Source organism: Coenobita brevimanus, chromosome 104, assembly GCF_032717465.1.
Source record: "Coenobita brevimanus isolate Jiangsu-jjx chromosome 104, ASM3271746v2, whole genome shotgun sequence".
NCBI classification, from domain to species: Eukaryota; Metazoa; Arthropoda; class Malacostraca; order Decapoda; family Coenobitidae; genus Coenobita; species Coenobita brevimanus.
Genome location: NC_137057.1, coordinates 48,706,116 through 48,724,207, shown reverse-complemented (window position 1 = coordinate 48,724,207; position 18,092 = coordinate 48,706,116). Strand labels below are relative to the sequence as shown.

General features: G+C 38.9%; 1 protein-coding gene across 1 annotated transcript; it reads right to left on the bottom strand.

Annotated features, from left to right (window-relative positions):
• Window positions 1-115: 115 nt before the first annotated feature.
• Ero1L (endoplasmic reticulum oxidoreductin-1-like protein) lies at window positions 116-16,761 on the bottom strand. Its single transcript, XM_080285218.1, has 13 exons — window positions 16,627-16,761; window positions 15,183-15,354; window positions 14,746-14,865; window positions 13,107-13,190; window positions 8,679-8,791; window positions 8,178-8,372; window positions 7,770-7,816; window positions 4,790-4,882; window positions 2,363-2,500; window positions 1,873-1,990; window positions 1,457-1,613; window positions 732-880; window positions 116-228 (listed from the first exon to the last, which is right to left on the bottom strand). Exons 2-13 carry the CDS (start codon window positions 15,297-15,299, stop codon window positions 168-170), a joined length of 1,392 nt encoding a protein of 463 aa, XP_080141344.1. The 5' UTR covers window positions 15,300-15,354; window positions 16,627-16,761; the 3' UTR covers window positions 116-167.
• Between the last annotated feature and the right edge of the window lie 1,331 nt (window positions 16,762-18,092).

Sequence of the window (18,092 nt, the reverse complement as noted above, 5' to 3'; positions counted from 1 at the left end):
TATGATACAGAATTACAGCCCCTTTTGACCCTTAGCTGATCAGTCCTTAACAGCACATCCCACTGTGTTGTGACACCTGTAACACTACAATAAGAGGAGTGGAGATGTATAAATATAACAATTATCACAGTTCTCCCTGCCCTGTCCTGCACTCAACCACTTGGCCACTATCTCAGACTCATACTCTTCTGCCTAAATACTTCGAGTTCCATGATGCTGCTTGACAACCTGGAAATGAAAATTGGAAAATGAGTTGGAATTATAATTATGACGGCAGTGATAATAATGACTTTGATAAAATAATAGTGATCAGGCAATCTATATTCCTTTCACCTTCACTTGGCACACATTTTTGTCCTTTGGCAGCTTATTTCATGTAGCTCAGTGGCAGGAAAAAGCAATACAATGGCTTTCCATTGTTTTCAGTGCACTTCTTTGTGACTAGCACCATATTTTGCTCTTAAACCTACTGTTACTGCTCAGGATTCAAGATGGAGATTGGTAATTTTAGGCCAAGTTAGTGTAAAATGAGCACTGTAAAATCTATCTATCTACTGATTATCCAATCTTTTACTGCCTCATTGGGAGTGTTATGCTTCACAGCTAGGTCACTTGGTCTTTGTGTTTAGAACAAGAAATAACCATCTGAGTGGCATTATATACTGGGAAAAAAAAAAAAAAAGATTATTACAGTACTGTGGTCTCACTCTCTCTCTCTCTCTCCACCTCACCTGCCAAAAGCATTGAAGAGGGCAACAATTTCCTCACGAGAGAGTTGGAACTTGGTTTGTCTGATGGCTGAGAGAGACAACTGCTGGTCAAGTGGCTGGTCGAAGTTGCCAGAAAACAGAATCTTCAATGCTGTACCCAATCCTGTCACCTGTGAAATTGTGGCAGTAGTAGCTGCAACTCCAGGCTTATATGAAATGTTAACTCAGTGGACTTCAGGCTGAAGCTGTCCTCATCTAGCAGTCCACCATTTCCTGGGATAGGGAGGGAGCTGAGGGGATAGGGGGATAGGGAGGGAGCTGAGGGGATAGGGGGATAGGGAGGGAGCTGAGGGGATAGGGGGATAGGGAGGGAGCTGAGGGGATAGGGGGATAGGGAGGGAGCTGAGGGGATAGAGAGGGAGCTGAGGGAATCGGGAGAGAGCTGAGGGGATAGGGAGGGAGCTGAGGGGACAGGGAGGGAGCTGAGGGGACAGGGAGCGAGCTGAGGGACAACTATACCTGGGCAGTGGAGCCGCATGGTTATGTTGGTGCCACCACATGAAGGCATCCATCCCCACCACATATAGAATAATGTCAGATGCCAAGCTTCTCTTAAAAAGTTTCATCCGACAATTTTACTCTTAATCTATTTCTACAACTCAGCATTCAAGATAGAGAGATGGAAATTTTAGCCAGGTTAGAATGAAAGAAGCATAGCAACAGAGTCAAAACCAGGCATAACCTACCTGCAGTTTGCCCCAGAGTCTGCACTTGTCACAGCCCACACAGTCCATGATGCGGCTGATGTTTCGGAAATGCTGTCTGAACTCCTCCTTGAGTGTGGCTGCTTGTAGCTGCCCACCACTGAACATGCTGCTCTCGTCAAAGTGCTCTGGGAAGGTTCTGTGAAGACAAGGGAAGAAAATGGGTTAGTGACTTTAACTTGGCCGAATATTACATCTCCATCCTGAATTCTGAACTGTAGATTAACACAAGAACATGCTATAAAAAAAAATGCTATGGAAAGGAGATACAGCTGCAGCACTGTCTATTTCTACCAAAGAGCAAAGTGAAACAGGTTGCAAGAGGATGAAAATCTGGGCCAAGCTTAAGTGAAAAAATGAAAAAACAATCTTAACAATGTACATGAAGTAAGATTTACCTGACAACAGCCAACAGGTCCTTGACAGCATTCCTCACATCCTGATCCTCCTCTATATTGCCAGTGTAGAACTCCAGCGTTTCAAGATACGGTGCTGCCTTGGCCAGGGCTCGAAGCTCTGGGGATGAGGCAATGAACAGTTGAGAGATTTTACATTTATTTATCCTTTTGTAAGGGGGTAACATACACACACACACACACACACACACACACACACACACACACACACACACACACACACACACACACACACACACACACACACACACACATATACACACTGTATGCATGCACGCATATCAAAACCTAGCATGCTACAAACAGTACTAGGTATATATTACTGGACATTACTGTACTAAATAAGTTAATGGAAACTATTCACATTGTTTCCAGTAAAAGATGCCATTCTGAAGCATAACAGCAAAGTGTGTGTGCATCAGGAATAAAATACAGTATACCATGACATGAAGATACTCAAAGGCGTACTGACCGAGGAGGTAAAGGAAATATAGGTTTTTCAGTCTGCGTGGTCCCTCCCCTCCAGTCAACTCAGGGTCAAACCGTCTCTGGAACTCCTCAACGTTGTGGCCCCAAACACCCTCACTCGATACCTCAAACCCACTCTTATCTGTAATATAATAAATACTCATTACACACCACATTTTCTTTTTTTTCTGGCTACCATCGGCTACCATCAAGACTGCTCTATAGATTCCATTTGTGCTGAAATTTCATAAGCAGAAAATGACTACCCTTTTTACTTCAACTTTGTCTAAAAATGCCATATCTCTATCTTAAATGTCGAGTTGTAAAAATATATTAACTGTAAACTATGATGCTAGTTCGAAAGAAGTGCCACTGAAATACTGAGGAGCCACAGTGTTGTCTTTTCCTCCACTGGACTATGTGAAATAAGTTGCAAAAGGACAAAGATCTAGGACAGGTTGAGGTAAAAGAGTATTGCTGTTCCCCAAATAATTTCTATCTATCTATCTATCTATCTATAGCCCGACGCCCTAATCCCGTAAAGGGTGGCCGCAGACAAAACGCCTCCAAGTCACTCTGTCACCCACCATTTGACTCCCCTCCCCCCAACTCACCCCCCCCTCCCTCATATACCTCTCAACTCCATCCCTCCACCTCATCCTCGGTCTACCCCTCCCTCTCCCTCCCTCCACCTCACCTACATACACCCTCTTAGTCAGTCTTTCATTCTCCATTCTCTCCACATGTCCAAACCACCTCAGTGTATTTCTCCTAATCTTTTCAACCACATCCACATCTACCCCACAACGTTCCTTCACTTCTTCATTCGTCAACTTTTCACTTTTTCATTTAATTCACTGGACACTCTTCTTTGTTGGCTTGTATTACTTAATTGTTTGCTCACAGTACACATGGCTTTGTTTTCTCACTTGAATTTTATCCCACACAGAGATTTTAATGTGGTTAAGAACATACTTTTAGATGATTATTTTCATGATTAGATGATACGCACAATTAGGACATTACTTTATCACTAGATTTTTATTTTGTGACAATATTTCCTCAGTAGTGTTGATTCAGGACAGGGGTCGGCAACCTATGGCCTGCGGGCTTGATCCGGCCCATAAACCTAATCCGACCGGCCCGCCAATATGCTCCATAAATTCACAAAAATATTCCCGATTTTCACTTACTAAGTAGGTGAAAAAATAATAAGTCTTACTGGCTGTTAACCACTATGGTAAACACTAGTTAGGGTTACTGTAGTCTGTTAGAAAAAGTTTGTATTCGAACAGACTTTGAACTCTGATTAGGTGGCTGTGATGTGCTGCACCCAGTGCTCTGTGATCCAGCGCTGCCAAATGTGCAAAAATTATTGCTCAGTGTGATAATTTGGCCTGTGCGGGAAACGATAACATGCATGTGATATATTTAATAACTAGAGGGACACTCAGTGGAGCCCATCTCTCCAACATGGGCAACATAATTTCCAAACCACTCTTCATAATGGGTTATGTTTTCTCATCAATGATCAGGGTTTTGCAGAAAGTGTTTTCCAGATCCAGAATGTGTAATGTGATCCAGAACAGTCCTAAAAGTTAGCCAACTGCTCCCTGGGGCATGGGCTATCTACCCTCCACATTTGGTCCGAATCTCTCTTTTAGGTTTTGAGTAATCCTGCTAACAGACAAACAAACTATAAAACATTGGACCCAAAAGTTAATCGATTGTTCCCTGGGACATCGGCTATCTTCCCATCAAATTTGGTCCAAATCCCTTTTGGTTTTTGAGTAATCCTGCTACAGGAAAAAACAAACAAACAAACAAACAGGGGTAAAAACATACCCTCCTTGTCAGAGAGAACTATAATTATTTTAATGAGATATTTCTTTTGTTTCTAATGCTTTAATTTTATAAAAATTGTATTCAGCATAATTTTAGGAAATATGCTTTGAAAAAATGTTATTCTAATTGTGTATTCTTCTATATTCATATTCTTATTACAGTATTATTATTATTATTACTGGAGGAGGGGGTAGTCTTTAGCAAATTCAAAACATCTGGCCTGCCAGCTGAGCAACAGAGCAGTTCCAGCCCCCAGTCCATCAAAGGCTGCTGACCCCTGATTTAGGATGTAAAACAAACATTACGAGAGTTTCTCTGCATCTCAACCCTGAAACTGTTGAGTGATAGGCTGTGCGTTCCACATTCTTTCATATGACTGACCCTTAACTTTAGTACATTGTGGTCCCCTCCCACATAATGTGAGATATACATGGTAACAACACTTATATATTGTTTTCTGGTGTCATTTACCTAGATACTGTTCTTCCTGGTGTGTAATAAAGGATATATAACTAGGCCGTGACCCTTGAGGGAATGGTACAGGGAACTGGGTAATCACTTCTTTGGGTGACTGTACTGTACATACCTGATAGGAGGTGGCGTGCAGAAAGGTGGATGTTGATGCTGGTGTGGAGGCCTGAGATGGCACGGTAGAACGCTCGCTTTTCCAGACACATTTCTGTCCATCCGCCAGAAACCATACACAACTCCAGCGTGAATGTTAGCGCAATGCTTTCAATTACGTACATATCATCATTATGACTAGTGTTATTATTTATTATCATTATTATTATTATTGGAACCTTTATAAATGATATAACAATACTATTATCATTATTATTATCACCATTATCATCATCATTAGTGCTTTCAAATACATCATCATCATCATCATCATCAACATCCAGAACTTTTTCCCTAATTTATTATTACTGGAACCTTTATACATTATACAACTTCACGATTATTATTATTATTATTATTATTGTTATAGTGGTAGGTGAGGCGCTCACTATCCACTCACTCGATGTAGTGTGGCTTTGGGTGTCTGCTCTTTCCTCTCCTCCTTCCTTCCTTCCTTCCTCAACTTTCTTTCCTTCATTCTTCCCTCTTCCTTCTGCCTATGGGTGACTTGACACTGAGTGACAGGCCAAATCATTTCCTGTACACCAGGAAACTATTTACTTCACTGGATTGTAACCACATAACCAAATTAAGGCGCCTGGTGGTTTAGTAATTAAGGCGCTCCAGCTGGATTGAGCCGGTGCAAGTTTATATCCAATGGGTGGTTGGGGTTTACTGCTCACGTAATGCCACTCAGGGATGAGTAGGCTGGTCACTCTCATCTTAAATGTCTTAAACTTGCCTAGCCCTGGGCTCCTACACTCCTCATGGGGCAACATAGGACTGGATGATGAATGGATGGATTATCATCATCATTAGTCCTTTCAAATACCTCATTATCATCATCACCATCATTAGTCCTTTCAAATACCTCATCATCATCATCATCACCAACATCCAGAAATTTTTTCCACTTAAGGCTTGGATGAGGTGATTCTGAAGCACTCTAGAAACTTATATTTTTTGCTACACTCAATTTTATTCAACCAACAGATGACCTTTTGTAGCAATGCCATTATATACAGTACAAGCTCTGGGTAAATTCCTTATGCTTACCATATAAAACAAAAGTATTGTAATATATCTGAACCACTACAACCATAACCAAAAACTATCCTCACACCCATCACCCACTACTGCAACTACAACCACCACCAACTATGCCATAATAACCATCTAAAACCATTAGCACATCTATAACCATCAACCACTTACCACAACCACATTAATAATATACCAACTATGCCATAATAACCATCTACAACCATCAGCTCATCTATAACCATCAACCACCTACCACAACCACATTAATAATATCGTACAGTAACCTGCCCTCCACCATTAAATACTGTTTGCCATTACCATCAAAACAACTCTTACCTTTTAGAAATTCATCAGCTGATAAGAGGGAGAGAGAAAAGGCATATATCAGCTACGAGCAAATAAATAGATACCTTAATGCTACAGGTGTTGTTTGCTGCATTCACTTTTATGTTAAGGGCAAATGTTTATAAAGTGATAAGTGACATGGAATGTTAGTCAACAAAAAGCAATTGTCATTTAAAACTGTTTCATCTAAAGCACTTTCATTAGTAACATTTTGATGCTTAACTGTCTATTAGAGTATTCACTTTTTTTTTTTTTTTTAACCCATTCAATCAAGAGCCAAGGGCTTGCCTCATTTTCACTTGGAAATTGCTATTTAATGTAGCATTTTGCCTGTAAAGATCCTAGACTTTAAGTGAAGCAAGAGCCAATCTCAAATTTCTCCCATCTGAGTATATGGGTCTGAGGCAATGCTGTCACAATCCTAAATACTTAACAGTTGAAAGAACTTATGCCCCTCTAGCTGCCTCAGTCTGGCAGCAATTTACAGAACAAAAAAATCTGCCATCGCTTAAAATGAGTACCGCCTGTACAGTATTTCATACAATACATATCCTGTGTTAGCTCTTCTACCAAGGGTATACTGTGATTATATTTTTTATGTTTAATCCCAAGGACTTCCTCAACCCTTCAGGCATTTCAGTGTTGCAATGTAAACATTTGCCTACATTACAGATAAAATTGGCAATCATTGCAGCCTCTAACTCTGATTTTCTAGCTTTGCTTAAAATCTCAGCCATGAGTGAAGTCTTCAAATCCCTCCATCTCTGATAGTCTGTCATGAAATTTTTATCCCTAAGGAACACAATGGAAATGCAAGCCTGTGCCTGATAGAGTTAGTTAATGCTATAAAATACTTGAAAAATATCTGAAACAAACTGAAACAAAACTAGAAATTATCCAGTCAACACAGAATCATTATTGTCACACTGGTTCCCCATTACCCACTAAAAAACAGGATGGGTAGCATCCTGATCCTGGAAAATAAAAGCACACAGTAGGAGATTCTATCAATAAGCATCCATTTAATCATTATTCATCATCACACAGACCATCATCCATCATCATCACACAGACCATTTTTTGCACCTAGGGAAAGAATGAGGCAGGGTAGAGAGGGAAAGAAAATAGCCTAATAGAAGAAGAAACTGATTACAGTCTGTACAAATGAATAGGCCACACTCTCAGTCTCCCACCATTCAAGTTCCAGAATCTTGACTTCACCTCAGGCATAAACTTCCACATTTCACATTCATACCACCCATCAGCTCGAGTCAATCCAATGACGACCACTTCACCAGGAAAGAAAAGGGCTGCCAAACCCTCATCATACACTCTTTACAAAATTCTTCCCACCAGTTCAACCCACCATCAGTCTCCGAACCTCATCACTCTCCATATCTGTACTACAGCTGAGAATATAAATTTTTGGAGGAAGTGTCCAGCTGAAGTGGCCACATTTCTGCTGTCCCTCAGGCTATGGCCCAGCTGAGACAAGGGCCACAATAATAACAACAACACCAACAAATTCACACAGACTGTAAACAAATACTCACCCCCAATATTATTGAAGTCAGCATATGGACCTAAACTCCTTGATGGCCTGTGAGGATGAAGAGACAGTGGTTAGCACATACAGTACTTTCTTCTGTCTATCTATTGCCAGAAGCCTTAATCTCATAAGGCATGGCCACAAATAAATCACCTCCATGTCACTCTGTCCTCTGTTATTCGACTGCCTTCCCTCCATCTCACAACCTCTTCTCTCAAATATCTCTCCACTCCATCCTTTCATCTCATCCTTGGTCTCCCCTGTTCCCCTTCACCTTTCTCACTACTGCATTAAAAGGGGAAAAATAAAACATGGGAACAGGTTATCGACCTGCTCTTATTGACAGAAAGAACTGAGGGTATTTAGTTTACTGGACAGCATTTTCATAGCTCCCTCTCTCTCTCTCTCTCACCTGAAACAGTTCTCCTGATATATAGACCGCCAGACTCGATGTGCAGACGGGCCCACATAACCGGTGTATCTCTCAGGGTTAAGTAAAAGATCCACGTATTGGCTATCCTGCGATCCGTTGTCATCTAACTCGCAGAAGCTGTCGCCGGCGCTGTCATGAGCCGCCCAGCGCTCAAACCCGGCTCGAGACTCCTTGCTGTGGGGAGAAATTGGGTGGTGATTGTAGTGAGGGGTTGTAGTAGTGACTAAAGAGGGGAGGGAGGAAACTGGAGTGGTGAAAAGAAAGCAGAGGGAGGAAACTGGAGTGGTAGAAAAAGGGAAGAAAAAGAAAACTGAGGAAAGGGGAAAGGAGGGAAGACAAAGGCATGATGAAAAGAGAGAGCGAGAGGAAACTGGAATGGTGAAAGAAGAGAGAAGGGAAGACACAGAAGTTGTGAAGTGAGAAGTGAGAGGAAACGAGTGGTGAATGGATAATAAGCACTAAGACAGCATGTGAACTGACCTGAGTGTAGTGTTGAGGTATCCAAGGTCCTCTTGATCACAGGCCTCACCCTCTGTCCTCTCCTCCTTCTCACTCGCCACCTCTGCACTCCCACCCTTGATGCCTTCGGGGACCTGGTCAAAGGATTAATGGCACTGTTGTGAGAGCACTGTCATTATTTTGAAGTTTGGTTTTAACTCTTTTTGATATTTCTTTTTCTTTCTTCTTATGACTACAGGTTTAGGTCAGAGTTACTATTCTGCAGTTTGGTTTTAAATCTTCAGTACAATGTCCTTTCCCTCCCCCATTCTACCACTGGATTAGCAACCATGTTAATAAGGCATTGTCTATGTGAAGTTCAGCTTTAAACCATTACTCTGATGTCTTTTTCTCTCCTTCTGTTACAGCATTATATCACAATTAGGTTTAACTTCTTCAGTATAATCCCTTTTTTCCTTACACTGATGCTGCGGCTACATGGCACTTGGTATCACTGTTAACTAAAAAAAAAAATCCCTGTATTACCTGAGCATGTCCTTAAAAATCTAAATATAAATGCATTATGACAATATTATAAACTGAATTTCTGTTTTAACCTACGGACAAAGACTAGTGTTGCAGTTATCCTGGTTTTATTGTTCTGAAGTTCAGTTTTAAGTCTAGTATAATAAAATCATGAAGTCTGGTATATCGGTAATGCATGTACAGTATTATATTCTTTATCGGTATATCATTGCCTAAGTTAAATCGCTGGCCATTACTTTTTTCTTGGGTCCTCCCACACACTATTGGAAATATCTGACAAACCATGGTGCTCACAGTGATAAAGTGCAAAGCCTCACATCACGTGCCAACAAGATAAAGTCTGGGGAAGAAAGCGTCGATAAACACAGATGAACACCAATTATCTGGAGACTGTCAATGCAAAATTTCATATCATACATCTATACTGTATACTTTCAAGGAATATATGTTTTTGTTTTATTATTTTTCTTTAATTTTTTTCTTTTTGCAAGCTAGTGAGGCCTCATGATATTCCTAATCCATATAAGACCAAATTTCCATACGTCAGTTAAATCACCATCCCAAAAAGCTCCATTCCCCAAGCATTCCACAGTGCTGGTCAGAGCTGGCATTCAACTGTACAGAAGGAAAATGAAATATGATAGGAGAAAGGCCGTGTTCAGCTGTGCATGAAGCATCAATAAAACTTGGGTGAAAACTGGTGTTCAACTGTTCATGGACTGTGGGATAAATGTGGGAAGACAAAGTAATTCTGGACAGTACATAAACAAGTAATTAAATGTGGGAGGAAAGAAGTGTTCAGTAAGTACACAGACACTCAACAAATCTGGAATATAAGTGGAGTTTAACCCTTTCAGTCCAAGGAGGTAATTTTTTTATATTTTACTCTTTACTTCATGATTTTACTCAACTTAGGCTTTACCTCCAGTATTAATGGAGTTAATTAAGGCTATATCTAAATCCTCCACTTTGAAAACTCCCCCCAAAGCACAATAAAATAATCTGGAGATAGAAATAATAAATAAAAGATAGACAATACAGTGCTGAAAAGGTGAACATGACACGGACAACAGTATTTGAAGCCACAACAAAATGTGAGGGCAAGAAATCGGTGTTTACGCAGACACACAACAAAAACGCAAGAGGAGGACAGAGCCAACAGGACATAAGCAGGGTTCGCCTTGCTTTCCTTATCCCGGCAGCCATTCACCTTTGTACTTGATACACTCTTGAAGCCGGCACTGCTCTTGCCAGCACGTGCCCTCGTCTTTCGCTACAACACAACAAAAATAACTCCTACATTAATTCTGTCACATTCACAAATCAAGAAAACAAGTATCATGAAATGTGAAATAAAATTATTCCATCACATTCTCAGACCATGAAACCTGAGATAAGATAATATAAAATCAACATTAATTCCATCACAGCCATAATTCAAGAAGCCTGAGATAACAAAGACATTAATAATTCACTCATTCAAAAAAGCATGCAATTTCAGATAAAAAAGACAAACAATAATAACAACTCCAACCACCTCCACCATTCACAAATTTTGAAACCTGATATAAAAAAAATATATATATATACAGGTATTGGTATATCATATGCTCCTCCATACATAATTCAGTTGTTTCATCACCTGTCAGATGCCTTTGCCCCACCATTATCCATAAATCACTTCTTATGCACTCATTTACCACAACCACCCATTCTTTTTTTTCTTTTAGCCTATCATATTTCATCCCACCATCAAACTTGCACACACACACACACACACACACAACTATTTCACCATCCTATCTATGTCCTGTCTATTTTAGCTATCTATCTAACAAATGAAAATGTATGCAGCCTGACAGGAATTAACACAGGAAATGGAGACATTAAAAATAAATATAAAAACCCCTTTTGCCTACGAAAATAGGATGGCTAACAATAAATTCTGAGATAAACACAGTGAGAGTAGGAAGCACCTTTGAAAAAAAAGGAGGGATATAAATTCACAGATCAACACTGTAAAAGATGGAAGCAGCACCATAAATTATAAATGAATATACAAAATGCAACACCTAGAGTCATCTGGAAGCTCTAATACTCCTCATCTGTAGTTAGAGATGTTTTCCAAAATCTCTCTCTCTCTCTCTAAAAGTGGTACTGTAAACTGAGGGAAGGTATACTCTTTCTGCTTTAATCTGGTCCAGATTTTCGTCATTCTGCAACTTTATTTCATGTGGCTCAGTGGCAGAAAAAGAGAATTATAGATCTTCATTCTTTTTATAGCATATGTTCATGACTAGCATCATATTCTGGTGTTATCTATTATTACACCTCAATATTCAAGATGGAATGATTGATGTCTTGGGCGAAGTTAGTAAAAAAAAAAAAAAAAAAAAAAAAAAATTCACATTACAGATTGCAATGGCACCTTAACATATCACATTTATAGAATTTACTGTGAATTTAGGGGGGGAAAAGTGGACTCAATGTCTAAAATGAACATCAAAAAATGTGACACAATACAAAACTACAACACATCTCTTCTGTCTACCTCTTGTCTGATTTGCCTGCATTTTTTTTTTTTTTCCCAACTGTTTCTCCAATAGATTCTGAACCTACTCTCAACTGCAACTTTTCCTACTCTATCACCTCCACAACTCACTTCAGTAACTTAGACTTGGCACAAAAACACTATCATACACAGACTTCTCTTCTGCATTCACCCTACATGCATCACAATGAATCATGCAGATATACTGAGTAACATTAAAATATACTGTAGCCAGTTAACTAGGCAATATATTAAAAAGTGAATGGAATGTATAGTAAAAGCTCATTATGTTGGACTAACTAACCTGAAGATCCAATGTGATTTAAGCAAATGTCTGATGTACATAAGCTTACACATAAATGTTTTCTTGTGTACATCAGATAACAATCAACGAAGCTCCATTAATAAGATCGGGTACTGAAGGGTTATGTACAATACTTACTGCTATAGACATTCTTCAATTGTACCTGATTAACAAGAACAAAATTTAAGTTGGTGTCTGACAAACTACAGGGGATGCAGACTGATTACAAACCTTTATCTTGAGTACAGTAGGTTTGCTTAGAGATTTTACTTGTTACAAGGGGCAATAAGGAAACTGACATGAAACTGACTAGGAGAATGTATTTTATGTTTGTGAGGTGGAAGAGGAAAAGGGAAGGGATGGGGTGGAGAGGTACTGTATACGAATTTCAGCAGAGGATGGGGTGACATGGACATAACTTGTCTGTGGCCACCCCCCCTGGGATTGAGGTTTTTGGCTATAGAGATACAGGTACATATTATCATTTATGAAGTGAAGTCCAACAGAGTGAGGTGTTACTGTATTAAAACCTTCCATTAGAAGTCATTAGGGGGATCTGACTAACAATGTTCCTCTACAACTAAGAAACAGCCAACATGCAATAGTTTACTACATACAGACAGTCCTCACTAAAAGCTTATGGTGTGCAAGTCAAATATTACCCTAAGTGAAGCAATTTAAAAGATGTACATTTGACCTATAGTTTAATATTATTTAAAATCTGATTTCCAAACAACCTGATAATGAACTAATAGCAACTCTTGAAATAAAAAGAGCAATTAATTACCAGAACCTAAAGCCATTCATCATAGTGATATATTTTTGTCACTCATATTACTCCTGGACAGTTTAATGCCCACAATGAATGTGTTAAAGACTATTGAAAAAAATAAAATCTCTTAGACAAAGTAAAACTGTCTTATACCACAATGGAAACCAAAAATATCTCTTCACACAAAAGAAGTTAACAATGAACCAGCTTTAAATGAGGAAGATCTGTCAACATCACTCTACAAAACACAGAAAATGGTAAATTAAATACTGGTACTGAGAAGGGTATGTAACTCACATCTGTACAGGGCTGGACACTGCAATAACGGATGGCACAACGGCTGTCATCTTCCCAGAATGGACACTTCTTGTTTAAGTTTACCTGCAACACCATGTACACATTACATGAACTTATGGATATATAAAAAAAATCTGGGACATTACAGAGATGGAGTTCTTATAATCAGTTCTCACAATAAGTTAGGAATATGATGATGATGATAATGATAATAATAATAAAAATAAATAACTAATAAAATAATAGAGTAACCATAATAATTTGGTAGTTTGTTTCTCTAATACTAAATCTTTATTCATACAACTTTAAACCTATTTATCACCAGACGCCTTAATCCCATAGGGGATTGCCACAAACATATCGCCTCCTTGTCACCTGTCCTTCCTCATCAGGCTACCCTCTCTCCACACATCTCTCTGTCATAAACATCTCCATCCCATCCTTCCATCTCATTCTTTGTCTCTTGCATCCCCTCTCAACTCACACACCCCTCTTTCATATACCTCACCATCCCATCCCCCCATCTCCCCTCCCAACTTACATTCTCCTCTCTCATACACCTCTCCATTTCAGTCTCTGTTTCCTTCTCCCCCTCTCCACCTCACTCACCTACACTCTCCTGGTCAGTCTCATTCTCCATCTCTTCCATGTGGCCAAACCATCTTTAAGTCTGTTTCCCAATGCAGCACATGCATGTGACAGGGATTACTGTCAAGATATAACGATTAAAAAAAATATATATACAGTAGAACCTCTCTCATTCGGACTATATGGGGGGAAGGGTTGTCCGAATTAGCAGATTGTCCGGACCATCAGGGTAATCTCCAGTTCATACCAAAAACTATCTACATATGGTATGTTTGTTAATTATTAACATATGTGGCATATGTCAACCCTACGTAACTGCAAAAGATGAAAGGATACTAAAATAACAAAACTAATCATGTACGATAGTTTTGTATTGCATAATATACAGGTAAGGCCATGACAAGAAACTAGCCTACATTTTAAATTGTAGTAAGTAACTAAGGCCCATGTAGGCAAAAAATAAATTAATTAATTAACTGTAATATTTGGAATAAAAATAAAACTTATGTTGGCAAAAAATACATTGTCATCTTTGGCATATTGATAATGCCCATATGGGCAAGAAGCTATTGTTTGATGTACAAGTAAAGCACATTTAAGTACAAAAAATAACCTACAGTAATCACTAAACACTGCAGAATATTCTGACCCATTTTTGTGTAAGCAAACTCCTCCTTTTAACACCTTTATTCATTGCAGAAGCTACACTTGCATTAAGGGGCACGGTAAGGAGGATTAACTTTTGAAATACAGCATAAAAATATAAATGGTTGGTGAACTAGTTGATGGAACAAATGCTAGCGCGTGTTTAAACAGGCATCCATGTTGCGACCTAGCGTGATCCGAGACTAAACGAATGACGATCGCTTTCCGCGCCAATACTGAAAATGACTTTAGAATTACTTTCAACATATTTTTGGAGCTTATTATTTTTAAATTTTGTCCGAATTAACAGAAATCCGGATTAAAGGGGTCCGGACCAAAGAGGTTCTATTGTACATATATCTTATCATAAGCTTTTCATTCCCACTATCCATGACTACCTGCTCACCTTCCAATATCTGAAGAAGTTGTAGTTCAGGAGGCTGTTGAGACGCGGGTGTATCTTGAGGTTGTTGTAACTGTCAATGGTTTCAACTGAACACGAGCAGTCATCAATGGCGCCCTTAAGCTGTATACGAACATAATTGTTATCAGTATACTTTCTATGCACTTTTTCAAATGTTTTATCTTCTTTTTGTGTGTATGTAATGACCTTCTAATATCTTTAAAAAAACATCTATTTCACACATATGGCATGTCTGTCACTTTCCTCCCTGAAGCATCAAGAATTTCAGCTATCACTGCAAAGAATTTTATTACAAAGAAACATCTCCATACAGAGAAGAACATCAAGTCTTTCTTGGCATTTTAACTTTGGCCAACTGGGCATATTGAGAAGATGAAGAAATGAATACAGTACTGTACTATGCAAGCTTGTGTCCTTACCTGGCAGAAGCATCTTTCCCCTGCTGCTGTGTCTCCTTTACTGTTATGTGTTTTGCCAAACCACTGACCCTGTGCAACATGTAAACATAACAATGCCACCACTACACACCGCCACATCTTGATTAAGGTATCCTCTCTTCAAAGGCTATCTAAATTTTTGCTACTTACTGATCTGAAAATATGGAAAACAAATTATTACTAAGACACCAAAGGCAGTCTCATCTTGACCAAATGACACCCTCCTTATGCTAAGTACTGACCTGAAAATCTGTAAAGAAAATTACGAGGGTGAGCCACAAATTGAAAGACTCTCCTGTGTTCTGTACTGTCCAAACTTGATGTTATCTGACAGTCTGAAAAGCATTTATAAATTAAAAATCTGAGAGAGGGGGGGGTGTGAGTTGGGAGCAGGGCAGTGAAATGGCGGGGGACAGGGTGACTTGGAGGCAATTTGTTTGTGGCCACCCCAAACAGGATTGAGGCATCTGGCAATAGATAGATAGATAGACAACTTCAAAGAATCTATGGAATGTATTGTCCAGATATTTCTTGATCTAAAAAAAATATTAATAAATAACTAGGACCATGCAATGTACTATTTACATCTATCTAATATTGACTATCTGTTTTGAAAAGGAAATTAACAAAGAAATAGGGCATGACAGATTTTACATAAGGTCAATGTCCTCATCCTGAACTTTATGAATAACCAAACTCTTACTACATATTCAAGCAAATAACATCCACTACTACATCACCAATCCTGGACTAAGATTCAGCTTATAGTCAGCTCCCTGTAACATGTATGAAATATTATATACAGGTGGAAGGGCAGATGAGAGGATAACCTTCTCCTCCTTTCCCCTTGTCCTTCATGCACAAATAAATCCCAAGTTGGGCCAGAGAATTGACCTTAGCTTTATGATTCTTGACTCTGGACTTCTTTTAACATGTACTAAAATTGATCATATTGACTACACCACAGGTATATCCATTTACAATAAGGATCTGGTTATAATCTTATTCAATGTCTTCGGTAGCATGAGAGAGGATGAATCTAGGAAAACTTTATCAACCAGCTAATAAACTGACATAAAATAAACCCTACTGTTTTCACAGCTGATGCAGAAGCTATAAAGTTTCTGGGTTGTATAATCTATCACCCTGGGAAGAGGACAGGTGTATCTATTGTAAATGCGCTCCAGCAATACTAAACTTCAACAATCACAAAACGAGAAAATGCTAACATCACTCCACACAAACTCTTTACAGCTGATTAAAAAAAAAAAAAAAAAAAAACTTAGATTTTCCATGATTTGAATGTACTGTTCACCCAAGAGAACTACCGTAGTGGCAAAATTCGCTCGGGTAATGCACTCTCGTTGGTCACAAAAACTAAGCTTAAAATTAAGTAGGCCTACGGCATATGTCCATTAAACTACACCTGTAAGTACTCTGAAGTATATATCCAGGACAGAAGGTTTTCAGATTCTCCAAGAACTTATTTTATCCACCAAACTTCAGGAAGATCATGAAGTGATGCGACACAGGCGATGGACAATCCGGTAGTGTAACATCCTGGCTGCTGCCTCTGCCTCCACCCCTACCGTCAGCTGGGCCACCGCGCACCCTCACTGTAAACACTACTACGAAAAACAAATTAGTGTCCTTAGTTACGTCACCATTTTAAGCATATTGACGTTCAATTCATTCAATAAAACTAGTAAAATAAACCTTTTAGAATGCAACCATCGTTATCCACTCAAAATGTAAGCAATAAAATGGTGATGAGTATAATTTTAGCGTGGCGCGGAAGAAAGTAAATGCCCTTCTAATGTGACGTGTACCATCACACATTACGTGACCCGCGACATTTAACTTTTTAAAGGGAAATTATGGGTGATTCATTACACACACGCCGATGGGACTATCTGTAGTATGGTAAGGTATGAGGAGTCATGTAACAGCGATTAAAGTATATGATTTCCGATTCATATGCTAATAGTAAGAGAAGATATACTGCATATTCCTCTTCCCTAGTTAATATTTCGTCAGCTTCTTGGGGAACGTGCGTAATGGACAAAAATGTACCCATAGAATTACATAACCATTGCTAAACACATATCATTGCACATATTACTTTGATTCATGAAGGAATAAACATAACACATACTGCTTGAGGATTATTGTTGCAAAGTTAATACATATATCTATAGGATACGAGACCTTCGCAAAACCCAGTAATGATCTCATTGTACACTTCATTCTGGGCTAGAGCAAAGTGTAGACTAAATAGCTCTCTAATCCCAAAACCATACTCTGGAAAAAATAACTGCTGGAAACAGAAGAGAGAGGATGATCTAAGTCACGTAGGCACAATTAGCATCTGTGTGATTTCTCAGACTTGGGGTAATTTTTTGTAATAAGGCTGGTTTACTAGGGAGACAGACTGTGGTGTTAATTTATATATCACAGTGTGGTTGTCAGTCTTTCAGATAAGATTATGTGACTGATATAGAGATTAAACTGATCCTTATTTAGATTTACGGTTAATTGTGATTAGACTATGGTTAACTCAGATTATGGTTTATTTAGTTGAGAGTATCGTAGGATATGGGATGATTAATTTAAAAAACGCGCTTAAGTTAGTTGAGAGATGAAGTTAATTTAGGGCTTGATCTTAAAATACCGTTAAGTAGAGATCTCTGGCTATTTCTTAGGTAACCCCATCCCTTTGGTGACGTCATTTCTATTCTACCTTCAGACGATTTAATTCAGCATAGAAGAGACTCCATAAGCGGTAAAATTTTTCACGTTAGTCGGTGTTTTCATCTGATGGAACTGGACCACTCTCACATCGGTGCTATGTTGTGGTTGCATTATGAACTGAGAATTAAAAGTCTCCTTGTT

Bases quoted from the DNA above. Each gene is read 5' to 3' on its own strand.
- Ero1L (XM_080285218.1), bottom strand. From the start codon at position 15,299: ATGTGGCGGTGTGTAGTGGTGGCATTGTTATGTTTACATGTTGCACAG. The intron at 8,373-8,678 runs GTCAGTTCACAT...TTCTCCCCACAG, and splicing joins TACCTCAACACTACACTCAG to CAAGGAGTCTCGAGCCGGGT. The intron at 4,883-7,769 runs GTGAGTATTTGT...GCGGATGGACAG, and splicing joins TGACTTCAATAATATTGGGG to AAATGTGTCTGGAAAAGCGA.